The following is a 26,540-nucleotide window of genomic DNA, read 5'->3' on the forward strand; positions in this document are numbered from 1 at the left end:
ATAGGCTCGGTAGTTGTGGCGCATGGGCTTAGTTGCTCCACAGTCCGGGATCTTCCCGGACCAGGGCTCACACTCGTGTCCCCTGCATTGGCAGGCGGATTCTTAACCACTGCACCACCAGGGAAGTCCCCACAACAGGTTTTTGTATATTGATTTTTTTTAACACCTCAACTTTACTAAATATGTTTATTAGTTCTAACAGTTTTCTGGTGGAGTTTTTAGGGTTTTCCATATACAAAATAATGTTGTTCACAGTGACAGTTTTACCTCTTCCTTTCCAATTTCAATGCTTTTTATTTCTTTTTTCTGACTAATTGCTCTAGCTAAGATTTCCAATACTGTGTTGAATAAAAGTGTCTAGAGTAGGCATCCTTGTCTTGTTCCTGATCTTAAGGGAAAAGCTTTTAGCTTTTTTTCACCATTGAATATAATTTTAGCTGTTGGCTTGTCATATATGGCCTTTATTATATTGAGGTACATTCCATCTATACCCACTCTGTTGAGAGTTTTTTTTAAAAATAATAAATGGATGTTGAATTTTGTCAAATGCTTTTTCTGCATCTATTGATACGATCATATGATTTTTATCCTTCATTTTGTTAATACCCATTGGTTGTTGAATCTTTCTCTCCCAGAACAGCTTTTGCTTTTTTGTCTGTCTCATTTTGTGTCCTGAGAACTTAGCTTTGGAACCATCAGGTTGGGTGTCCCAAAATGTGGCCAGAAAGAAATGCAGGTTGCACTCCATTGGCAACTAGAGTTCTACTGATTGTTGTCAGCTTTCAAGGCAACTGTCTACATCTTTCTCTCTCAGCTGTCTTTTGGGAATGGTTTGGGTCTTGGGAGGGTAGTATCTTTTGCACCCCCCTTGGGAGTATCTCTTGCATCTGAAGGGGAGCAGGCTTTGCCACCCCAAAATATGCCACTTACACATGAGGATTATTTTTTGAGCTCTTGATTATTTTTGAGTTCCTGAACCCAGCAGATTCAGGAAAAGCCCTTTACCTTCCCTTCAACTGCCTAATTTACATGGGAAAGAAGGCCTATACCAGGAAGAAAACTATTATCAGAGATATCATTTTGAAACAGGAGGGAAGGCAGCAGGGCACAACCTTTAAAAGAAGGACATAGCTGTTGAGGATATGACATAAACTGTTTAGAACCAACTAGGTCCAAGATGGTGGAAGATTTGATGTCCAGTGGACCTTGAGCCTCATTATAAGCTCATTGTAATACATTAGCATATGCTAAATGACACACCCACAGGCGCCATGACCATTCCGAGGCTGACCATAAAAGGGCAAAAAGTGGTTGGTGACCCAATTCCTGGAAATCCTCACTCTTTCCCCCAAATCATTGGAATAAACCTCCCACTTGTTGGCCATGAAATTATCCAGACCACAAAAACTAACCACCCCATATTTCAGGGCCACTCTCGCCTTTTGAGACGGACTGCTTTCAGTCCATGGAATGTGTATCTCTAAACAAATCCACTTCTTACCCATCACTTTGCCTCTCACTGAATTCTTTTTGCGATGAGACATAAAGAACTTGAGCTTCATTAAATCCTGAGACCAGGTGTGCGATTTCAGTTAAAAGACAGTGGGGGACTTCCCTGGTGGTGCAGATGGTTGGGAGTCAGCCTGCCGATGCAGGGGGCACGGGTTCGTGCCCCAGTCCGGGAGGATCCCGCGTGCCGCGGAGCGGCCGGGCCCGTGAGCCATGGCCGCTGAGCCTGCGCGTCCGGAGCCTGTGCTCCGCAGCGGGAGAGGCCACAACAGTGAGAGGCCCGTGTACCGCAAAAAAAAAAAAAAAAAAAAAGACAGTGGGTTCGAAGCCCAGTCCATGGGTTCAAGACCCAACCTGAGTTTTGGTCTGGTTTGAGTCACATCTGAGGTGTGTGGTTTCAGTTTCACGTAAGAAACTTATGTGCCTAACCAGGCAATCTTTGTTTTCTGAACATCTGCTCTGCCTTCCTGTGAATGACCTTCCTCCTCTTGGTATCATCAGACCCCCTAGCACTTTCCTTAGCTCAGGTATTATATAGGATGTCGTTACTTGGCTGTCTTTTGAGCCTTCCTATCTTTACAGCGCTCCGTAAATGTTTGTTTCTCCTGTTAATCTCTCGTATCAATTTAATTATTAGACCAAAGAACTTAGAAGGGAAGAAGGCGGAAAATTTTCCATCCCTACACATCCAAGCGGTTGTTCAATATTGCCAGGAATATTTACTGTTTTTCTCGGCTGAAGCCTGACAAGATATTTGAAAGGATTCTTTTTTTTTTTTTTTGAAAGGATTCTTTTTAAAAATAGCTCTATGGTCTGAAGTTGGCCAAGTTGGAAACTGATATTCAGAACCTGATAAGAACTTTTTTTTTTAGGCTTTCTCCTTTAACCTAAAATAAAACTATGTACCCACAGGGGGGAGAAACATTCTGAAGCCTTTGTGGAAGGATTTAGCAAAACATTCCAAAGACACACAGCTCTAAATCTAGAACATAGGAATCTTTCGATTTCCATCTTAGTGGAAAATCTTCTCCCTGATATAAAGAAGCAAATTGAGGATAATGTAGCTGGGTGAGTGGGTCAACCTCCATATTATTCAGGTGGGCCCCAGTCTTTTGAGGAATTAAAAAAATGTCCTTGTCTTACAAATCTGGTCTTTACAAGACCAGACATGTGGCTCTAGAAACAGTTCAAAGCAAACCTATTGTTTTTACCAAGCCCCAAACATTCATCTCGAAAGGCTTGCAGATATGTGCAAAACCTCTGAATTTAGGAAACAAGAGCCCTTGGTGGCAGAACTTGCATTCTTTCCCAGTGCCTTTTGAGATGTGAGTATTCCACAAGCTGGGTCGGGTCAGTCTCCACTTTCAGAGAGTTCAGTCTGGGAGGGGCAGTCCCGTGCACCAGCCATCTCCTTGTGTATCACACTGTATTCACATGAGGAGGAGATTCAGGTTCCCTCAGAGGAGGTTTTGGAGGAGCGAGGAGTTGGCCAGGTTTATAGTAAGTTCTGTGCAGTTGGTGGTACCATTTTGCAAATTTGGTAACTGAGTTTTGGAGACATTAAACAATTTGTCTGGGGTCACTCAGTGAGCAGGGAAGCCAGGATTTGAATCTTAGGAGGAAAGTGATGTCAATGGAGTATCCAGGCTGTCCCCATTTGTGTGACATAGAGAACATTTAAGTTCCCTAAAGATCCCTGGACGGTGGTCTAAGGCATGCAGGCAGTGTCAGTGGGGCAGGGAATCAGGACCCAGGCCTGGGGGGTCAGGTGGACCTGGTGTGAGCCATGGTACAGGGATTAAAGCCTTCTGGGCCTTGTCTGTGGACCTGGGATAATAATAGCAACAACGGTGAGACCCCACATTTATCGTGGGCTTACTGTATACTTTCACTGCCTCAATTTTCCTCATCTCTAGACTGGGAATAACAAGACTAGTAATGAGAATAATAAATGATAGGTAGCATTTATTGAATATATTTTGCATGAAACTCTCTGTTCTAAGAGAAATACACACCCTGGTGTTCCTCATCTGTAGCCTGGGAATAATAATAAAAGTAATAATAAGAATAAATGATATGAATGATTTATTAAATACTTAATGGATTATAGGCCCCCGTTCAAAGTGATTCATGCATCTGAGTTTCCTTCACAGATGGATTGGGAATAATAATAAATCATCATAGTAATTAGTGATAGCTATCATTTTACTGAGTGTTTACTATATGCCAGGTCCTGTTCTGAGAAGAACAGACTAGACAGACAAGGGCCATGGGTCCCCAGGAAGTCTCTCATATTGTTAAGGGAATCACTGACTGAAACCACCTGCCCTGGCCAGGCCCAAGAGTACCACCTGCAGGAGTTCTCTTACAACAGGAGGTCCTGGTAAGGAATGCAGAACTAACAAGCTACCAGCACCCAGAAGAATTCGGGAAAGGTCAAAAGGAGACCAGGAAGGACCCTGAGTCAGAATGATTGGCCAGAGACAACCCGGAAACTAACCCCATCACCATAAAACCTGAGACTGCGAGCCACGTGGCAGAGCGGTCCTCCTCGGTTCCCTTACCCTGCTGCTCTGCACCCGGGCACGCCTCCCCAATAAAGTGTCTTGCTCTGTCAGCATGTGTGTCTCCTCGGACAATGCATGTCCGAGTGTCGAAGGCGTCCCCCTTCCAGGGCCAGCACTCGACCCCGTGCCTGGTCACCTCGCTCGGCTCCACAACACTGGCCTCCTCCAGACGCTCCTCGCACTGGACAAACTCAGTCCCCTCCACAGCCCTTGTGGGCGCCATCCCCTCTGCCCAGCGCCCCTTCGCCCAGACACCTACGGTGCTCACTCCCTCGCCTGCCCCCCTCACCTCCCTGCTCAGGCACCACCACCTCAGTGACATCCTTCCTGACACTGCTACTTAAAATCCGGGGCCTACCATAGTGCCTGGTACACAAGCAGACATTCAGCAAATGCTTGTTTAACCCACACGTGCTTAGCAGGTGGCAAGGTGCCCTTTGGAACTGGGTCCCCCAGGCCAGCCTCCTGAGCTGCTGACATCCTTAACAGTCCTGCACTCCGAGGAGACTGGGGTAAGGGCACCCCAGATGACGACACAGCAGGGCAAAAGCCCTGAGATGACAAGGTGCTTGGAGAAGGGTGGAAAATCAGCTGTGTGGCTTGAAGCAAACGTGTGAGGGTGTGAGAGGTGAGGCCAGGTAGGCGGGCAGGTCTGAGGGAGCCTGTGGGTAATGCAGGGACTCTGGGAGGCTGGGATTTTACTCTGAACCACAGGAGACTGACAGGACCTGCAGCGGGTTTTTAACACGTCCCTTCTAGCCCTTACTGGTAAAACAGACGGTTCAGGAACCCGAGATGAGGCCGTGGAGATGGAGTGGTCTTGACACCCACGCAGTCATTGAGCTGTCGGGGGCGTATACAGAGCTCCCGCGTCCTGAGCCGGCCAAGGGACTGGTGGGCAGAGTCCGGCGAGGCCCCGCCCAGACTTCCTGAACCACTCCCCCTTCTCCCGGAGAGAGGAAGGGCACGACCCCCACCCCCAATGACTCCCGTGGCACAGACTCAGCCGGGGAGTTGGAGGATGCTCCGCAAACGTCGCCTTTATTTCCGGGCGGCACTTGAAGGAAGGTGGGGCCGGGTGGGTCCTACTGGCCTAGGGGCGCGTCAGGGCCAGCTCCGCCGGCGGCGCCAGGTCGCCCTCGCTTGGGAGCTGGGGGCCGTCCTGCGGGGGCTGGGAGTCAGGCTTTGGGGCCCTGGCGCCCGCCCACGCTGGCCCGCGCCGCCCTTTCCCTGTCCCCACCGCCCCGAGGACGCCCTGCACCCGCACAGCCCCCTCTCAGAGGGGCTGCGGATCCCAGATCCCGCCCGCTGTGTCTCGGCCCGTCTTGCCTCCATCCCGGGCTCTCTACCTCTCCGGCCTGGTCCTCTGGGGTGGTCTGAGTCTGGGCGGGGACCTGCCCCCCGAGTTTCTCCAGCTCCGCCTTCAGCCTGCGGAGAAGGGTCAGAGGAGAGGAGGAAGAGAGAGGGAGTGTGGAGGGGCCACAGGGAGGAAGCGACTGACACTCTGAGCCCTGAAGACTGCCCGCGGAGGCCCCGCCCTTCTGGGAGGGGCAGAAGGGGAGGTGTTGGCGGGGCGGACCTCGGGCCCCCCCTCCTCCTTTCCCCTCTTACCCGTCTTTCTCTGCCGGGGCGCTCTGGACCTCGGGCGGCGAGCGCAGCCGCCTCTCCACCGTCTCCAGCTTTGCCCGCGCCTGCCTCTCTGCGGGTGGGCGGGGCGTCATGGGCGGGGCCGGGAGCTCCCGCCTGCCGCCCCGGCTCCGACCCCACCCCGCGCAGGAGTCCCACCTTCGGTGAGCAGCTGCTCCTTGCTGCTCTGCAGGGCACGGATCTCCCAGGCCAGTCGCTGCTTCAGCATCTGTGAAGAGCGAGAGGAGCCCTGTCCGTCCAGCTGTCCTCCTGGCCCCTCCTCCTTCGCGCCTCTCGGAAAGTCCTTACTTGAATTAGGGCGTTCATTCATTCATTCAGCTCTCCGTTAATTCAGTGTGCAGCTTCTGCTGTGACCGGGCGCTGGCATAGATGCTCTCCCCCTCAATCACTCCCCATGTCCCCGTGTACCTTAAACCTCATCTCTTCCCACTGTCTCATCCCCCAGCCTCACTGTTTGCTCTTCCTCAAATACCCCAGGCACAGTTCAGCCTCCCAGGGACATTGGCACTCAGATACCCGCATGGCTTCCTCACTTCCTTCGTGTCTGTGTTCAGATGACACCTGCTCAGACAGGACTTCCCCACTGGCGTTACATGATCTATCTACTTATTTTCTTGTTTAGAGTCTGGGTATGCATCTCCTTGCTCCTAACCAACTTGGGGACAGCAAAGACTTGGCCCCTTTGGAATGCTGTTGGACACATCCAGAGACATGGGTTGAACGAAGGAATGCCCTGAACATGTCTGTCTGGTTCGGAGTTCCCATTTGCCACTGCAGGATAAGCACTGTAGGCACGCAGGAGGGAAGCACGATCAGCAATGGCTACTGCAACACTCTGGGCATGGACGCTGGGTGTGGCAGTGGGGGATGATGAGACGTGGTTGGGTTTAAGGTAGAAGCTGAAGGACTGAGTAGAGGCGGTGAGAGGAAGAAAGGAGTCAAGGACTACCCCCCGGCATTGGGGATGATGAGACGTGGTTGGGTTTAAGGTAGAAGCTGAAGGACTGAGTTGAGACGGTGAGAGGAAGAAAGGAGTCAAGGACTACCCCCCGGCATTGGGCCTGAGCAGTAGGTGGACCCTGGGCTGATCAGCAGAGACACTGAAGCCAGGGGAGGAGTGGCTTTGGTTGAGGCAATGATAATGGCTCACGTGGAATTCCCAGGGGTCCTTGTGCTGGCCTGTCAAATCCTCCAGACGTTCTTCCACGTGCAACCTAGGGGCCGACATCCAGGAATGAGAAAACACATGCTAGGACTGACACCCAGCCTGGCCCAGTCCGGGGGTTTCTCATTCATAGGCCTTCAGATCTTTGCCTGGTGGTCCCTTGCTAGGAGCCCCTTTATGGGCTTTTTCCTCCAAGCCTTGCTTCCAACAGCACCACTTCCAACAAACTCTCCCTCATGCAAGCCCCACTCCCATTCCCCACACCGCGCCACCCCAGGCCTTAGACCCAGGGTTACCCCGGCTTCCTCTGTCCTTGACTCTCTGTGATCTGAGAGTTATGGATAGAAATTTGTTCCATGTGCTCCGCCAACATGTACTTCCTGAGAAAGGCAAGAGAACCCTCAGTTATATTCTCTGAATGAGCCCCCACTCCTTCCAGCAGGAGAGGGGCTGGGAGTCCTCACTCTCCTTTCCTCTGAGCAAATGTGAACCTTCATAGGCCTTTCTTGACACTATCACCCTGTCCATTCTGTCCCCCATCAAACCATGCCTTCCCAAGAAACCTTTGTGAAGGGTACAGTAGTTTAGTTTCATAAATTATAAAGTCCTAGATTGAGGCCTGGATCTGCTATTCCACTGTGATGTGGACAAGTTATTTAACCTCTCTGGGTCTCAGTTTCCTCATATGTAAAATGGTGGGACTGTCATTGCAAGGATTAGTTGATAAATGAACATAAACTGCTCATCAGACAGTGGTAGGTGTGGTGGGGTTAAGCATATATACACTGTAACTAACTATCATCAAGTTTTACCACATTATTAAAATCATGATGTGCCAGCATTTGAGACTTCTGGTCACAAGAATGTAAAGGTTCAAAGGATGGAGAGATAGATGGATAGATGGCTGGATGGACAGTGAACTGGATGGGTGAATGGTAGGCTGGAGAGATGATGTCTGGTTAGAGAAATGATGAGCGGAGGGGTGATGGATGGATGGAGAAATAAAGGAAAGATTGTCAGAAGGATGGATAGCTGTCTGGATGGATGGTTGGGGAAAGACATGAACGGTTAAATGGATGATTGGAAAGGTGGAGAGAAGATGAATGAATGATTGGATGGGTGAAAGATGATTAGATGGAAGGCTGGAGAGATAATGGCTGTCTGTCTGGATGAAGAGTTGGATAGTTGGATAGATGTATGTATGGATGGGTGGGACAGTGGGTGGATGGGTGGGTAGATGGATGGCTGGGGTCATAAATGAGTAGACAGATAAACAAATGAATGGATGGCAGAAGAGCTGGCTAACCAATAGGGGAAGACTTAGAATAATACTAATGGGTGAAATTTATTTGATAAAGAAACTAGCAATGAATGATTAAATGAGTTCATTTTAACACCACCACTTAATACTAACGATGAGCAGGGGTGTCTCTTGTCTAGCCACTCGATTTTATAGAAAGGGAAAGTGAGGAGTGTGTGTCCAAGATTTATTTTCCCTAGCTCTTGCCCACTCCTCCCTCGGGCTGGGGAAAAAGGCGGGGAAGAGCTGGGCAGGACCTCTTACCTCTGAGCCTCACTTTCCTTCCTTTGGCAGTGCAGCTGGAGGGTCCTCAGTGCCTCTGTGGGAGGAGGAACCAAGGGGCTTTGTGAGAGCTCTTGAGAACTCAGGGCTGGGGAGAAGCAAGGGGCCTCGCATCATGCTGGGCATTGGAGGGCACTGAGGGACTTCAGTGCTTACTCCGAGTCAGATGGCAGCCAAGGGAGAGATCTGAGCAGAGAGGGGGCCACCCTGACTCAGGTGTCAGGGGGATTCCTCTGGCTGTCTGAGAACTTCAGGCATTTGTGGGGCGATGTGGTAGAATAATGAGGACGAAGCAGCTGGTAAATACCTTGCTTTTTGCTCAAAACCTCCTCCAGGTGCACTTTCTCTCCATTCACTGGAAAACACAATGACACTGTGAGTCTCCAGGGGGCCTCATCCTGGGCCCTGACTGCAACTTCATGCAAAGGGAAGGCCCAAGGTCACAAAGAAGATATGATACAGCCTCAGGGGAGGAGAGGTATCTCCTCACCAACCGTGCACCCATCTCCCGCTGGGGACCATCCTGGTCCAGCTTTTCCCGCTCGGGGCACACATTTCCTGTAAGTGCTGAAGGAGTGAGGGGCTGCAGGGCTCCCTTGTGTACGATGTCTATGGTTTATACTGAGGGTACAGATGATGAGAAATGCAAAAGTACACCACGTCAAGTAGAAATAAAGGCTGTGAAGACATAAATCAAGCAGGGGAGTGAGAGAAGGTGGTGTTCTATTTTTAGAGGGGGCCATCAAGGTAGACCTGTTGGGGTGAAGTTTCAGCTGACAGCTGAAAGGTGACTCGAGATAGCACGAGGCAATGTGGATTATGTAGGATGAGAACCTCTCAGGTGGACGGAACAGCCCTTGCAAAGACCCTGAGGTGTGCACAGGAACGTCCGCACTGGTCATGAGATCTCTGGGTCCCTCTTCTGGTCCCACTTACAGGAGTCCAGGTCCCTACGCAGGGCCTCCCAGAGAGCTTGGGCTTCTCCCAGTTCCTCGCTGGATTTCTTCTTTGCTGGGTCAAAAGAGGGAAGAAGACATGGTGTGAGTGCAGCCACTAGCCTTGCTATTCTCTCACAGACCATGACACTGCACACTCATCTTCAGACAACCCGGAGGGGCCTGGATCTCATAGATGAAGAAGTGGAGACTTCCAAAGCCCAGGTCCCTCTTGGGCAGCTGGCCATCTTACGTCCCGGAGCTTACCTTGCTGAAGCTCATTAATCCGGTTAATCAGGTCTTCGACCTGTGGCTCCAGGCTTCCCTCTGCAGAAGGAAAGAAAGATTGAGCCAGAGAAGGCAGATGCCTGGCTGTCTAAGGCAGAAGGAGGGGGCGGGTGTTGCCACTGTGTCTCTGCTGCTACGGGTCAGCATTTATTGAGTGTGCGCTGTGTCCCAGGCTCTGTAAGAACCCCTTGCAGGGCTTGCATTCTGGGTGGGAGAGATGGACACTAAACAAAGATTCATGATGTCAACGCTGGTGGCAGGAAACGCCAGGAAGGGAAATAAAGTGAAGCAAGGGGCTGAAGAATGAAAGGGTAGAAGGTGCCTCTTGAGATGTGGAGAGGCCCCAAATGATGTGAAGGAAGACAGCCCTGCAGTTCTGTGGGGTGGGGAGTGTGGAGTGGGGGACATGCCAGACAGGAGGATGATGAGTGCAAAGCCCCCGCAGTGGGGCTGAGTGAGGCGCATGCCCCAAATATACGGCCAAGCGGTCTGCTGTGGCTCGTGTGGCTCTAGTGAGCTGGTGGAGAGTAGCTGGAGGCCAAGGGGGGAAGTGGGAGTGGCAGATCGCCCAGGGCCTCCCGGGATGTGGTAGAGGCTTCTACATGGAGATCTGAATGCGGTGGGAGACAAGGGAGACCCCCCTGCCCCCCCATGGAAAGGCTGGCGGGGTGGGTTGTCGCTTCTGTCCACCTGGACTCTGGTGCTGACCTCATATGAGATATGGGGAAAATGCCACTTTTCATTATGACAGCTATCAAGTTCTCCAATGACAGGGAGATCAACTGTCTCTTTAGGGCGTCATCGCTAACGTCTCACATTCCGAATTTCAGTGCTCCCTATGGGGAAGCCCTCCTTGTCTCTCTGGCTTCAAGGTTGGAAGCACAGGGTTGAGATAAAAATCTGCCCAACCCTCGCTGGGTCTCACTACCAGCCTGTGAGACACTCTGGAGTTAAGTTCAAGTTCTGGATTTCCAGAGGCCACCACCTTCATCTCCTGTGACTTCCAGGAGACTGAGTGCTCTCCAAGGTGCTGATTATGATACAAATCCCTGGGGTCTTTGTTTTACTGGAGACGGGCAGAGTCACTGCATTTTCGATCACGCAATTCCTCTACCTAAGTTTAGTCTAGGCAGCAGCTCCAATGTACTTTTGCATGTGGCCACGGAGTTGGGGAAGGGGAGGTTCCCCTTCATTTGGAACAGACCAATGGATTGTAGTATTTTAAGCTGCTGATGGACTGGGGGGATCCAACCTCAAACACGGCCAGAACTCTGCCCCAGCGCTGTTGTGGGTACTGGATGCTGGCTGGCTCCCAGTCTCCCATCAACAAGCAAAGCAAGGTGCAAAGCTGTTTGCATTGCCATTTGTATATAAAAAAGGAGGGCAAAGAATACGCACCCAAGAATGTATTTTTTTTAATGTCTAGAAAAATACCTAAGAATTTAAAAATAGCTGCTGCTGGCCTACGGGTCAGGGAAATGGATGGCTGGGGTGTGTGTGAGTGTGTGTGTGTGTGTGTGTGTGTGTGTGCGCGTGTGTGTATGTGCGTGCATGCATATGAGTGTTGGAGGGTAGGGTTTTCCATCCCTTTATACTTCTTGAATTTTTTTTTTTTCGGTACGCAGGCCTCTCACTGTTGTGGCCTCTCCCATTGCGGCGAACAGGCTCCGGATGCACAGGCTCAGAGGCCATGGCTCACGGGCCCAGCCGCTCCGCGGCATGTGGGATCTTCCTGGACCGGGCCACGAACCCGTGTCCCCTGCATCGGCAGGCGGACTCTCAACCACTGCACCACCAGGGAAGCCCTACTTCTTGAATTTTGAAGTTGTGTTTTTGGTTTAAAGAATTAAATTGTATAAGAGGGAGAAAGTGCAACGGGATAATTTCCCAAGGTTGTGAGTTGAGAGGGTGGGTTTGAACCACATCTTCCTGACTCAAAACCTCAGGCTAAGCCTCAGACACGAGGAGACACATGACCTTTCTGCAGCTTCTTCACCATTTCCAGCAACTCTTCAGTCTTCTTTGAAGACTTGGTCTGACCTGTGGAGATGAAAATCAGAATTGCAGCATCCAGTGACAGTGAGAGGGGACTGAGGAAAGGTCCAAGCTAATCTGGGCAGGGAGGAAGAAAGCCTCACTGGGTTCTGAGGACACCCCTGGGCTGAACCAAAGATAGGCTGAGGGGCAGCTCTCCAGCCAGAGCAGGGTCCCTGCAGGACCCCTGTCCTTGTTTTTTTTTTTTGGCTGCACCACACAGTTTGTGGAATTTTAGTTCCTTGACCAGGGATTGAACCCAGGCCCTTGGCAGTGAAAGCATGGAGTCCTAACCACTGGACCATCAAGGAGCTCCCAGAACCCCGTCTTGTGTCTCTAGGGTTGATGGCGTGTGCTAGATGAATCAGGACCCGTAATGGCCGTTTCTTCCTGAGAGGTCCAAGAACACCACAGACATCCCTTTAATGAAATTCAGGTGTGAGAGAAGGGGATGCCCTTTTGCTGCTACTGCTGTTCAAAATCAGTATGAAGTTGTAAGCAATGCAGTAGGACAGAACAATTTCATATGAATTTCTTTAAAATCATTATAGGCCACAATTTGCAAATTCTTAAAGAACTGATGGGTCTAGGAAATGGTTTACTAATGGCTGCTAACATCCACGAAAGACAACTGGATATTATAAGCCTCCTGATGGAAGAACATAACACCACCTGTGAAGGATTCTGCTCCCCTCAATCCCAACCAAAAAAAAAAAAAAAAAGGAAACTTCAACCTTTGTCACTTTTGCCAATGGGATAGGCAAAACCAGCATTTCATTTCAAACTTTCTGGTAGTAAATATTAAAAACTTACTCCTCTGGATCAGAAATTCCACCTCTAGATATTTTAAGGAAATAATTAAGGATGGTGGGCAAGATTGTTCCATTGTTCATAATCTTAAAAGACGGAAGCAACTTAAAGTTACCTTAGTTGACTACAGTACATTCAGAGGATAAAATTCTTTGCAGCCATTAAAACTCATGTTGTAAATCAGGGGTTCTTGGGAATTCCCTGGAGGTCCAGTGGTTAGGACTCAGCACTCTCACTGCCGGGACCTGGGTTTGATCCCTGATCAGGAAACTAAGATCCCACGAGCCTCGGGGGAAAAAAACAATCAGGGCTTCTTGACCTAAGCTTATTAAATTTTGTTGAAATGTTTGGTGGTATGTTCATTTTCTTTACATCTTTTTGTCTTGTCTGAGATCTTTTACAAATTGGTATGTATTAATTTAATTTTGCATAAATCTCATTGCTTTTCTCTGGTATCATTGGTTGGTATGTCTCCTCTGGAGACTTTTATGTTCTTTAAATATTCTTAATATTTGGAATGAAATAAAAAAATTAAATCTACTTTAATAACGAAGGGAGATATTTGTGATTACTTGTTTTGTTTTTAATATTATGAAAATTTCCAAAGGCACATGGAAGTAGAGAGGATACCATGATGAACTCCAGTTTACTCAGTGTCCAGATCTGACAATCATTAATATTTGCTTCAGCCATGTTTTTCTTGTGCTAAAGTATTTTCAAGCAAGCCCCAGACTTCATGACATTTCATCCCTAGATACTTCATTGAGTTTCAACTAAAAAAAAAGAAAGTCTCAACTACTAGAAGACATTTTCTTAGATGACTCCAATCCTATAATCACACCGACAAGATTAGCAATCGTCACTAATCATCGGATCATTTATATCATAAAATGCCCACAACATATGTGGTTTCCCCTGATTGTCTCCATATGTCTTTCACAGCTGGCTTGTTGAACCATTTCTGTGAAAGCTCCATCTGTGTTTTTCCTCTCCACTGCATTAATTTTTTTATTGCGGTACAGTTGATTTACAACGTTGTGTTAGTTTCAGGTGTACAGCAAAGTGAATCAGTTATACATATACATATATCCACTCTTTTTTTTTTTTTAAAGATTTTTTTCCCATATAGGCCATTACAGAGTATAGAATAGAGTTTCCTGTGCTAGATAGCAGGTTCTTATTAGTTATCTATTTTATATATAGTAGTGTGTATATGTCAACCCCAATCTCCCAGTTTATCCCTCCTCCCACCCTTATCCCCTGGTAACCGTAAGTTTGTTTTCTACATCCATGACTCTACTTCTGTTTTGTAAATTTGTACCCATTTGTACCTTTTTAAGATTCCATATACAAGCAACATCAGACAATATTTGTCTTTCTGTGTCTGACTTACTTTACTCAGTATCACAATCTCTAGGTCCATCCCTGTTGCTGCAAATGGCATTATTTTGTCCTTTTTTATGGCTGAGTAATATTCCATTTTATGTATGTACCACATCTTCTTTATCCATTCTTCTGTTGATGGACATTTAGGTTGCTTCCATGTCCTAGCTATTGTAAATAGTGAACATTGGGGCACATGTATCTTTTAGAATTATGGTTTTCTCTGGTATATGCCCTCAGAATGGGAGAAAATATTTGTAAATGAAACAACTGACAAGGGATTAATCTCCAAAATATACAAACAGCTCATGCAGCTCAATAAAAAAAAAAAATACCACAATCAAAAACGGGCAGAAGATCTAAATAGACATTTCTCCAAAGAAGATATACAGATGGCCAAAAAGCACACAAAAAGATGCTCAACATCACTATTAGAGAAATGCAAATCAAAACTATAATGACGTATCACCTCACACCAGTCAGAATGACCGTCATCCAAAAATCTACAAACAATAAATGCTGGAGAGGGTGTGGAGAAAAGGGAACCCTCCTGCACTGTTGGTGGGAATGTAAATTGGTACAGTCACTAAGGAGAACAGTATGAAAATTCCTTAAAAAACTACAAATAGAACGACCATGTGATCCTCTCCGCTGCATTGCTAGTCCTAGTCACACAGTAAGATCATAGGTGATCAGTAAATCTTTCAAATAGTCCAGCTAACATGTTGACAAAAGTTAAAAAAAATCAATGTGACAGGGCTTCCCTGGTAGCGCAGTGGTTGAGAGTCCGCCTGCCGATGCAGGGGACACGGATTCGTGCCCCGGTCCGGGAGGATCCCACATGCCGCGGAGCAGCTGGGCCCGTGAGCCATGGCCGCTGAGCCTGCGCGTCCGGAGCCTGTGCTCCGTAACGGGAGAGGCCACAACAGTGAGAGGGCCGCATACCAAAAAAAAAAAAAAAAGAAAAAAATCAATGTGACAAAACAAAACAGCCTATAGAGCATGAACCCCTTTGAAACACTTTATTTTGAAATAATTTCAGATGTATTGAATACATAAAAGTTGTAGAAATAGGCCACAGGGCTATTTGCCCTTGTATCAGATTTCCCATTTGTGAGCATTACTGCACATAAATTGCAGGTATCATGACCCATTATTTCTTAATATTTCAGAGTATATTTCCTATTTATAAGGGGACTCTACCAGGTAACTGCAGTATAACCATCAAAACAGAGATGTTAATATTGACCAATATTAATGTATGATCCTCAGACGCCATTCAGCATTTTTTCTCTTATATATTAATATTATTTAGCACTACTTACATTTTCCTTTCTAAAAACTTACAAAAATGCTTCCACCTCTACACAGCCCCCCAAATCCAAGTCCCTTGTTGAGAGTCACCAGTTAGGCCTTTAGCCTTCAGACATTTTTCTAAGCAGCACACGTAGGGCTGTAGTTGAACTGCCTCTTCTTTTTTTTTTCTTCTTTTTTTTAATCCCAACTTGCTTTTCTCTCATAAGAATATGATCTCTTTTGAAGCTCACTCTCTGTTAATGAATCACTGTCTTCTCCTTTTAAAATTAATTTTAATTAAATAAATTAAATTGGAATTTTTTTCCTGCCTCTTAAGAAAAAATGTCCACTATACAGGCATTCCATAATGCATGGATATACCTAAATTTAGTCATTTCGTGATTGCTCCTGTGTTTTGCTTCCATCAACAACATTCCAATGACCCTGCTTGGTCCACACATCTGTGTATTCTAAGATTACCAAGCATGGTGAGTGAAGATATGAAAATACCAGATATATTTTTCTAAAGCCAATTTTGATGGGTTAGAAATGGTAACTTGATATGCTTTTCAACTTTCTCCATTGCTGGCGAAGTTGATCATAACTTCCTTTTTTAAAAAAATTTGATAATGTCTTTTTTTTTTTTTTTAAAGCACAGTGGCAGCTATACTAAGTGCTTTATAAGGAAGATTTATTGGCATGTCTTATTTCTTGTTGAAAGCTTGCACTCAATGTGAGGCCAAAATCTAAGAGAGCTCTCAGTGTTAGTTCATTATTCATGCAGTAAAAAAATTACTGAGCACCTACTATATGCCAAGCAGGCATTGTTTCAGGTGCTGGGGAAACGGCAATAATTGGTCTGTTCTCATGAAGCTCACATCCTAAGATAGACAATATACAAGTGCATAATTATTGTCATCTGCATAGATATATCTGGAAAGATGCAATCCAATGTGCTCATTAATATGATGGTTTAAAGAGTGTGTAGGAAAGGTGGTCAGAGATAAATGAAAGGAGGGCCAAGAGTCGAAACACTTGATACAGAGTGATGGGTACAAGGGCATTCGTCACGCTATTTCCTGTGCTTTGGTACATTTTGAAAATTTCTATAATTAAAAAAAATGCTAGTGGCGAACAGGGGATCATTGTCTTGGGAGATTTTCTTCTTTTGGCTAGACCTAAATTTCCAACTCCTTCTAGGAAAGTTTTGTCTTTCCTCTCACTGGGGTGTGTGGTGTCAATATCAACAAACTGCCCTGGAGAATTTTCTCCAAAGAAGCCGTCTGTGGGAGTGCCATTCACAATTAAGATTTAAGAGTCCATGCAAAGTGTGATATGGGCTGGGTGTGAAATGATGATATTGGGGAATTACTGTTAATTTTCTTAGCTATGGCAGCAGCTGAGTGGGTTCTGCGAGACCATCCACCCCTCTTTTGTTTGAAGAGATGCATACTGAAGTATTTAGTCTATTGTTTACTTTAAAATACGTAAGCAATATAGCCAATAAAGTTGACAGCAATTAATCGACCTGCTGAGAATATACATGTTATTTATCTGCACTTTGTTGAAGAGCTTTTTTTTGTTTTTATAAAAGGCTTACAATTTTTCTTCTTTAAGTACTGCTATCAATGTTTCATTATTGTAAGGGCACGAAGCCTCCCTTCCTTCTACCCTGGCCACCAGAGGCCCACTTGCCCTCACTACCTTCAGCCTCCTCAAGGACTACCGGCGGCGCCACCTCGGAAGGGTTCAACTCCCCCGCCATTTTCCAACGCTCGCACGACTGGCGCGCCTGCGCTTGGGACGATGATTGGCTTAAAAAAAAAAAAATCACGCGAGTGGGGATGGGCTGTGCAGAGCGCACGCGTCCAGTGCGTGTCTGTGTGTCAGTTGACCAGGGTGAGGAGAAATGGGCTTTCAGCTCTCGGGAGGGCACAGCCCAGAGACCCCGAGCAACAGTTGGCCCGCACGCGTGCACCACGAGGCCTGCAACTCCAGGTTAGAGAAAAGAAGGGCAAAACTAGGGTCTTGGTCGTTGGCGAGTGAGTGCTGCGTGCACGCATGGAAATTACAGGCAGGTCTCGCCATCTCCCTCTCTAGGATTCTTGTGTTGTGCAGGTTGTGCAAGTCTGGGACAAATGTCCATACGCTGTGTGGTGGTACGCATGCGTTGAGTCCCTTTTCGTTCACGAATCCTCACTTAACAGCCTATGAGACGTTAGGTATCTCCATTTCACGAGTGAGTAGAATGAGCCGTGGAAGGTAAGTGGATCTATGTAAAAATTCTGGACCTCAGCCACCATGTGAAGTCAGGTGCTTTGCCGCGGGTTACAAAGACAGGTAGACGCTGGAGGCCATCTTCTCAATACTAGCAGCAGCCAGCACTGATGGGGGCCGTTTTTGACTGGGTAAAGGTGACGTACGTGAAGCACAAAGGAATGTCCTTATGGGGGTCGGTTTTAGGCTTTTTATATGCAGTTTTTTTCTTTAAAATATCTTCAGGCCGTTTCTGGGCACGGGCTGGTCCTGCATTCCAATTCCAGAACCCCCGTGGGCCACCCAAGGAGACCCTGGACCCTCAGGGCTGAGATCCCGTGGGGGAGGCAAACCCCTGATGCAGGACGGAGGGTGTGGTGCCCAGGACTGGAGGAGACGGCCCCTGATAGAGGCTGCAGCATCATCCAAGTGAAGGAGGTGTGGCAGAGGGAGGGGGAGAGGGAGTCCTAAGGATTTCCCCAGCGGTGGGGGGGCAGAAGGGGGCTGGGGAAGCAGCTCACCTATGTGCAGTCACACTGCCACCCATCTCTCATGTGTGGGCAGCCCCCCAGATCTCGCTCCATTGCCCGGGGAGACAGGGACCAGCCACAGACACCACCACCAGCAAACCCCCCTCCCCCCCCCCCCCCCCCCCCCCCCGCGCCCATTTCCAGGGTGGAGACAGGAAGTAAAAGCCAAAGGTGGTGCTTCCCCACACGGCACAGTCTGGGAGCTCCGCCTCTCAAGGTCCAGTAAACAGGCCGTTATGGGAAGCTTGGTCCGCGGAGGCAGCTGGGGCTGCAGGGGGCGTGGAGTACTTGGGTGGGTAACGAATGAACAGACGATCCTCCTCTTTCTTCACCCAACGCAGGAGTTTGGTCACTACGAGGATGGCACCTGCCTTGGTCACCAGGGGGCTGAGGCAGGTGTACAGCTCAAATTTGGAGGTCACCTGGGGGTTTGAGAGGAGACAGGGTCAGCTGGGCCGGAGCTGGCCATGCCCGGTGCTGTCCACCCCACCCTAGTCCCATACCTGTCCCATTTGGAAGGTGCACCTGGCAGCAGCTCCTCCTTGGTGCTGCCTGGTCACTGGGCTAAAGTGGGTAAGCTGATGCTATCGTATCATGAGTGGGCCAAGGGATCAGCGAGATCTAGTGGCTTCAGCTGGGTGATGCTGGCTCTGTGTGTGTGTATGTACACTCTTTGGACCTCAGTTCACTCATGTGTGCACTGGGGATGGTGACAACAATGCTTAACGTTTAATGAGCAATGGTTGTATACAAAGTCCTGTTCTAAGCTCCACACACCTGTTTTTATCATCTGTAGCCTGGGCATAATAGGAGGATTAACGCAATTTAATCTTCATTCCAACCTGAGAGGCTTAACCTGACCAGGTCACCAGCACCTTTCCACATCACCTCCCTCTGCTCTCCCCCTCGCTCTCTGTTCCAGCCACTCTAGCCTCTCCTTGCTATTCCTCAAACATAACCAGGCTCAGCCTCACCTCATGGCATTTGCACAGTCCTTTCCCTCTGCCAGGTGTACTGTTCCTGGAGATACCCACACGACCTGGGACCTCCCTTCCTACGTGGATGTCATTTCCTGACCACCCGATTTAAAATCCTGGGCCTACCAGATCTTGTTTTTGAAATACCGTCCTCCACTGAAAGGTACAAGGGCTCATTGGACAGATGGCCAATTTCAGGACTGGCACAGAGAAAGTACAAAATGAGCTTGGAATATCTTGTGCCAGAAAGTAAGAAGTGCTTAAGCGGTCACGCAGACGTGTCAAAAAGATACAGGGGCCAGTCTGGCTGCATCATGGCTCCTGCTGGCTAACTCAGAGACAATCTGAGCACAAAAACAAATGAAAGGAAAAGACTTTAGCCCAATGAATTCAAGAAAATTCCATAATATAAAATTCAAAATTCAACAAATAGGAGCAGGGAAAGTTCTTCCATACAGTAGAATCTCAACCAATAAATGAAGTTATGATGGAGTTAGAAAAGTAACCATCTGGTAAATACCGGAGAAACAACTGTCAAAGGCAAAAATCATTAATGGATATTAAAATTAGGGGATGAAAATACGGTGAAAAAGAGAACACTGACATAATCACCACAAGATATTTACTAATTACAAAATCACCACAAGATATTTACTAATTACAAAGGGCAAAAACACCTAACTTTAAAGTGGAGAAACCCGGCAGCTACCACCTTAATGAAGTGACAGAAGTTAACATCATCAATGGGATACAGTGACATTGTGGTCCTCCTGATAGGAAGCAGAAAAGGACACAACATCACTTCTGTGATACACTTGCCGAAAATGCATGACCTCAATTTAGTCTTGATAAAATATTAGAAAAACCCAAGTTGAGGGACATTCTACAAACTAACTGGCTGGTACTTTCTAAAAGTGCCCAAGTCATAAAAGACAAAAAAACGACGGAGGAAATGTTCCAGCATAAACGAGTCTAGGGAGACACAATAAGCAAATCTAATATGTGATCCTGGACTGGATTCTGGACCAGTAAAAGGATATTAGTGGGACAAGTGGTGAAGTCTGAATGAGGTCTGTGGATAAGATGTGATTGTACTGATGTTAATTCCCTGATTTAATGAGTTCCTGTGGTTATGTTAACATCTGGAGAAACTACGTGAAGGACCTATTTAAAGTAACTTCTTGCAACTTCTTTGTAAGTCTAAAATTGCTTGAAAATGAAAGCTAAAGAAATTTCTTTTGATTAAATAAAATTCTCAGCCTAGAACAATGCCTGATACATAACAGGCATGCAAATAAATGATTTAATAAATATGCACTAAATAGCAGAATCTAGGGGAAAGTGCCGTTTCTCGTGGGGTCACGTGACCAAACTCCCTGAAGCTGACCTTGAATAGACCCATAGGAAGTGAGGACAGGAGCCCTGAAGAGACCCCAGGGAAGGATACCCCAGGTGGAAGGCACAGCAGGGGACCAAGCCTGTAGTGTTCAAGAGCGCTGGGAACTCATGGCGTCAAAGCTCAACTGGTACCTGCAGACACGTGGGCGGGGCTCATGGGAAATCGGCGAGCACAGTGATGGTGGATAACGGGGCCTCTTGAAAGTCAAAGACACTCTACTGGTGGCTAACCAGGAGACACTCTACTGTAGACTGGTGGTTTTTCTACAAGTGTCAATGCATGTGTCTAAAAAGAAGAAAACTTAATTTCTGTTTTATGTGAAGAACAAATTCAGATTTGGCACTTTTGTGTTTTAAGTGCCTAAGAATGGAAAGAGATAATTAAAGAGTATTTAAGAAATTTAAGATCGTGAGCTGGGAGAGTCCTAGGCATAACTGCTAAGAATCTTGGAAACAAAAAGAAGTTGAGTGTCTGTCATGCAGTTTCCTTAAGCTACAGTGAACACCATCTTCTCTCTGGAAGAAGACAGAAACGAGGAGCAACTGTGCATGGTAATTTTCACTAAATTCTTGTAAGAATATTTACCTTGTTTACAACTGGATTCATTTATTCCTTCTAGTATTGACTGGAATACTCCAGTCAGATACAGGAATTTTTTGTGTAACTGTAATTTCAAAAATTTCCACATGATGGCAGAAGATCCTAATATCTGGAAACACGTTATTGAATGAAATTCAGAAAACTCTGTATTTCAATTTTACCTGAAATAGTATGCGTCTTTCCATATTTCTGCTAGTAATTTTCACACTTGTATTGTCTGATAGAGACAGTTACTGCTACTTAGAACATTTAAAATGTTTTCAGTAATTTTAAAATTTTAAAAATAAATTTGTTTTTCCAGAAAAAAACCCAAAAAACCACCAGACTCTCTACTGGTTGTTTCTCTGGTATTTACCAGATGGTTACTGTTGACCGAGGGAATGGTCAACAGAATGATGGAACTAAAGGTTCTGGGCACTGCAACTGCTGGGTTTCACAGACACACGGAGTGGCCAGGACACTTCTGGAGGCAGAACCGCAGCCCAGGCCAAGGCGTGGTGCACTTGAAGGAGGCCGTCACAGCTGGAGGGGATACAGGGGAGGGAAAGAAGGCTTGAAGTGGGGCAGTTAACTCCTTCAGAGCCCCCCACTCAACTCACCCAGGCCAGTAGCGTCTCCTTCTCAGCCACGTGGTAAATGAGGCGCAGGGGCCGGGAGCTGTTGTGGAGGCGCGCGTGCAGGCGGTGGTACAGGTCGGACAGGCGCTGTCGCTCCTCCTGTCTGCTGTATGGGGCCTCCAGCTCGGGGCTGCAGTGATGGACGGTGGTGGGGGACAAGGTCAGTCTAGGGCTTTCTTGGCTGGCCTATCTCCCCTCAGTCTAGGGAGTTCAGTTAAGTTAGGAGCTGAGCCTCCCCCATTAGACTGAAGGCTTCACAGGGCCTAAGCTCCCCATCAGACTTGGGGATTCCTTGAGTCCTGGGGCCCTCCTCTCCATCAGAACAGGGGAATTCTCGAGGCTGCTGGCTGAGCCTCCCGCATCGGGCAGGCCCATTCTATTGCATCTCTCTAGAGCATGGCTGGCTCTCTCTCCAGACTCATGTCTATGAGTTGCCGAACCTTCCAGTTAGATAAGCCTTCCCACCGGGCCACTTGCCTGCAGGGTAGGGGCCCACCTGGTAAACTGGGGCAGCTGGCGGTGATGGTCGGGGATGTCCAGCGGCTTATAGAGGAAGTGCCGGAGGCCGGCGGCCTCCACAGCCTGCACACTGTAGGCCGAGGCACCGGCCGATGGAGTGTTGGAGAAGCTGGCAGCTTCCCTGAGGGTGCGCATGGCCCCAAGGGAGTGCATGCCGTCCTCGACCAGGCGCCGGCAGGTGGCCATGTCATGGAAGGCCTCGGGGTCGGTGCCGAGCAGCAGCAGGCAGACAGGCAAGGCGTCCAGGCGGGCCACGTAGGCGTAAAAGAAACCATCGGGATTGAAGCGGGGCAGGCACACAGGCGCCCAGGCCTCGCCCGCCGCAAAGGCCGGTGCCCCCACCCAGTCCAGCAGCAACTGCAGGTCGGCTGGGTCCAGCCGGCACTCGGCCAGCACAGTCCGCTCCTGGGCTGCTGTCACCAGGCGACCGCCAACCGCCAGCACCGAGAGGGCCAGGCCAGGCGCCGTGCAACGTCGGAGCAGCGCACCCAGCGCATCCCGCAGTGGGCGAGCGAGAGGGACGCAGCGCACGGCGCCCAGCAGCAGGGCACCCGGGTCCCGCTCCACACTGTCCAGAAGCCGGTCTAGAGTGCGCTCCGAGCCGGCCAGCAGGCGGCGGAGGTCGTAGTTCTGCTTGCGCGCGAAGATGCGGGCCACGCTGGCACGCGTCAGGGTGCTCACGATCTGTGCGTGCACGGCCATAAGCTCCCCCCGCAGCTGTGCTGCTGACTGAGGCGTCCTTGACACGGCCACCAGCAGCAGTGGGCCCTGCTGCAGGAACACCAGCTTGTGGTCCTCTGGGGGAGGGAAGGGGCAGGGGGTAGAGATGCGTCAGTGGTGACAAGACGGGCTCAGGTGGGGCTCTTTCACCCTTCCCCAGAAGGCATACACTCCTGGTCCAAGCCCACACCGTCACTCTAGGGACACAGCACTAAGGTAAGGACAAACTGGGGGAGTTTGGACATTTGCAGGGACACGATGGGATGGTCAGGGAATCAGGCACACAGCATGGAGTGAGGAAGATGCGGCAAGGACTAACAGAGCTAGAGAGGCACCAACTCAGCCAAACAGCCCCCAACCCCACCCTCTTAGGCAAGAAGGAAATATCCAGCCAGTTACTTAGATCCCAGTGAGTTAATCACTCAGAACCCAGCAGGGCCAACAGACAGACAGATGCCTGGCCAGCCTCCACACACACTGACTCACTCCTAACTAGCTGGATAGTCCCCCAGGCAGCCAGCCAGACAGAAAGACCTACTGCCGGACAGACAGCCACAGTCCCAGTCACCGTCACCTGTTCTGCCTCCTGCCCCTTTGCTCACCAGCATAGATGGCGCGAATGGCATCTCCTGCACTCTGCACAAAGGACACGAGAGCTGTCATCACACCCATGGTAGTTGACAATGCCTCCACGCTACCATACCGCGAGTAGATGGGCTTGCCAGCCTCACTCAGCACAAACACGTGCTTCCGCTTGCTGCGCCAGTCCTCGTCACTGGGGTCCCCGCCCTGGCCCCCTGAGCCACTCTCAGGGCCGCCCAGGGGACTGTTCTCAGAGGCTGCCGGACCCCAGAGCCCATAGGTGCATGATGGAGCCTCGGACTGGAGCAGCAGGCCGGGTGGCTGGTCCTTGGTCTCGGATCCTGAAAGGGAGCCCCTGGTGAGTCATCTGCCTGTGGACTCCCATTAACCCCATGTGCCCACAGACCAACCAAATCCCTACCAGCCCTGCAATGACCCCCTGCTGCTGACACAGACCTCCAGGTGTCTCCTCTGCCCCTCAATGACATCCACTAACACTTAGGTTTCAACGATCCCCCTAAAACTCCAATAATCCCATCTCACTGTCATTACTGAACCCTTTATATCCCTACAGACTAATTATTCCCCTTTCAATGACTGCCATTCCGAAGTCTTCAAAGCACTCCACTGCCTCCGAATGAGTATCAATCTCTTCATCTTCAATGATTCCCCCATTAGTCTCGGACCCCTCATTTATTTTCCTGGTGTCTACTCACCCCTCAATAGCTACCATTATATCCATTAACATCTATGTCTTTGAATGTGCCCCTCACCGCCCTAACCCCTTATTTATTCTCACTGATCCTAATGACCCCATTGACTCTCCCAGTCTTGGTGATGACCACTAACCCAAATTCTGCCGTGATTATCCACTAACATCTGGATCTTTAGGACTCCCCTCACCCCCTATTCATTCCCACTGCTGTTCACTAACATTCCAATGACCCCACATTAACGTCACTAATACCTGGGTCTTCAATGACCTTCAATGACTGCCCCGACCCACAATTTAATCTACTCCATGTCCACTGCATTCCCAAGAATGACCACCGTTAACCACCTCTACTAACATCCAAGACTTCCAGTGACCTCCACTGACTCCCCTGACTTTTATTCTCATTGATATGACTTCCCTTTATTCTCACTGTTATCCACTCCCCTCCCTACAATAACCACCATAACATCCACTTACACACAGGACTTTAATGATCTCTGTTGCCCTTCACCATGACCATCATTAACATTCACCAATGAAATCCACAATTTCATTGCCCTCTACTGACTACCCTCCCATTTATTTTAGTTGATGTCCACTGATCCCCAGTGACAGCCAGTGTTATCCACTGGCAAACTATGTATCAGTACTTTCCTCATAAAATCCCAATGACCTCATATTCCCTCATTTTCTCATTGACAGTCCCCAAGTACCTACTCCCAATACTTGCCAACAAGCTCTCAAAGACGCCCTCCCCCCCCAATTACTGACTGATTTTCAGTGAAGTGTACTGATCCTTCCCAATGACCCCATTAACATCCACTAATTCCAAAGTGGCCAATGAGCACTCATTCCGCAATGACTTCCGCTGATCCTCCACTCTATACCTTTACACGTACACCAGAGTCTTCAAAGATCTTCCTACTGGTTCTCTGACTCCCCAGATAATTTCACTGATGTCCACTGTCTCCCCATCAATGATCATCATTAACGTCCACTAAGATCTGGTTCCTTAAAGACTCCCTCCAACAACTCCCATCAACTCCTCAATGATGTAAATACTCTGAGCGCCCACTGGCCCCCACTGATCCCCTTTCCCACCTCAATGATTTAAAGACCCCAAAGGGGTCAAAGGGGGACTGACTTCTAAATAGTCCCCCTTTGACCGTATTAATATTTGTTTGGTCATTCACTGACCTTAACATCCTCAATCCCTAGTGCCCCTCTCTAACCCCAACGGATCCCTTTCTGATTCTTCCATTACCTAAATTCATACCAACTCCCCAGTGAACATCCATTGACGCCCATTCATTTCTTTTTCACTCTTCAATCATTTAAACTACAACCTGAGTACACAATGACTTCCCACTGACCCAAGCTATGGTTTAAACTACTTCCCCGAGTCCCAAAAGGCTCCCCTCTGGTCCCCCATGGACCTCCCCCAACAATAACACCCACTAGGGATTCCTTCCAAGACCCCAGTGAAGGGAATGCATACCTGTTTTCTCCACGCTCGCATCTCCAGTACCGGGTAGGTCCCTGCAAATCCCTCCACCGTCTCTAGCCTCCCCACTGGGGAACCGCATCTCCTCCAAGTCCTCCGCGTCCCCGGGGGCTGGGGCAGCAGTGCCTCCTCCGGCCTCCATCTGCACATCCCTGTGGGGGAGGGGAATGGAGAGTGACCCGCAGCAAAAGAAACTTCTTAAAAGCTGTTACTGAACCTGGCCCCCTTGTACACACTCCTGGGGCTCGTTTCCCCTCGCGTTTCAACAGGATGAGACATTCAAAAACACGACCACATACTTGCAACCTCCAACACTTTCCGAAAAGTGAGGCTCTACCGAGCCTCTGGAAATAAAGATATATAAACACCTGTTTTAACTCCGTATCTCAATTGGCCAGGTACCATTACTTCCCGCAGCCGCGGAAGCATCACACTTCCGGATGTGGCCGCTCTCCTGCCATACTTCCGGGTGCGACGCGGCTCTGAAGACACTTCCGGTTGCGGACCTTCATTCGCTCGCTGGGCCGGACCCCTCTCTCCCGCCACCCACTTGTGTTCCCTCACCGTAGAGAAGGCGCGCGCCACTCCCGGATCTACGTCGGATCTGGCCCGGAACCCAGAGCCCTTTCTGCCCTCGTTCTCACCGCACCCGCACCAGCGGCTAACAGGGGCGAGTCCGGGCCACTTCTCGTACCCAAGGTTGCCGGCGTGAGGGGAGCGCGGCTCACGTTCAGCCAATCCGGAGTACGGAGGGCGGCACTGCCTCCTTTATGGCCCAATCAAGCGAAGCCGGTCCCCTCCGACCGTTCCGCCGCTTTCCGTCGGCTTCGTATCTCCACCAATACTGTGCGTCGGATTGCTATTGCACCCGCCGATCCCTTGACTGACATCTCTCTGGACCCAAT

The 26,540-nt window shown here is 48.8% G+C and overlaps 2 protein-coding genes across 6 annotated transcripts; both read right to left on the minus strand.

Annotated features, from left to right (window-relative positions):
* Positions 1-4,015: 4,015 nt before the first annotated feature.
* SYCE1L (synaptonemal complex central element protein 1 like) lies at positions 4,016-21,571 on the minus strand. 2 transcript variants are annotated; one of them, XM_027119206.1, is made up of 11 exons: positions 16,921-16,981; positions 11,671-11,733; positions 9,673-9,732; positions 9,407-9,481; positions 8,778-8,825; positions 8,453-8,507; positions 7,185-7,268; positions 6,874-6,937; positions 5,862-5,931; positions 5,688-5,775; positions 4,016-5,504 (listed from the first exon to the last, which is right to left on the minus strand). In XM_027119206.1, the coding sequence occupies exons 1-11, from the start codon at positions 16,979-16,981 to the stop codon at positions 5,255-5,257; spliced, it is 918 nt and encodes a 305-aa protein (XP_026975007.1). In that variant the 3' UTR covers positions 4,016-5,254. The 2 variants fall into 2 exon arrangements, with proteins under 2 accessions (XP_026975007.1, XP_026975006.1); XM_027119205.1 differs by lacking the exons at positions 11,671-11,733; positions 16,921-16,981 and adding an exon at positions 21,334-21,571 and having other exon boundaries at positions 8,778-8,885; positions 9,407-9,732.
* On the minus strand, positions 14,928-26,461 carry MON1B (MON1 vesicular trafficking associated B). 4 transcript variants are annotated; one of them, XM_027119203.1, is made up of 6 exons: positions 26,330-26,461; positions 25,630-25,787; positions 23,437-23,757; positions 22,092-22,911; positions 21,578-21,725; positions 14,928-18,424 (listed from the first exon to the last, which is right to left on the minus strand). In XM_027119203.1, the coding sequence occupies exons 2-6, from the start codon at positions 25,775-25,777 to the stop codon at positions 18,215-18,217; spliced, it is 1,647 nt and encodes a 548-aa protein (XP_026975004.1). In that variant the 5' UTR covers positions 25,778-25,787; positions 26,330-26,461; the 3' UTR covers positions 14,928-18,214. The 4 variants fall into 4 exon arrangements, with proteins under 4 accessions (XP_026975004.1, XP_026975002.1, XP_026975003.1 ...); XM_027119201.1 differs by lacking the exon at positions 26,330-26,461 and adding an exon at positions 26,200-26,321; XM_027119202.1 differs by lacking the exon at positions 26,330-26,461 and adding an exon at positions 26,004-26,188.
* Positions 26,462-26,540: the final 79 nt, after the last annotated feature.

Source organism: Aethalodelphis obliquidens, unplaced genomic scaffold (genome assembly GCF_003676395.1).
Source record: "Aethalodelphis obliquidens isolate GAN/ISIS:26980383/991018 unplaced genomic scaffold, ASM367639v1 scaffold20, whole genome shotgun sequence".
NCBI classification, from domain to species: Eukaryota; Metazoa; Chordata; class Mammalia; order Artiodactyla; family Delphinidae; genus Aethalodelphis; species Aethalodelphis obliquidens.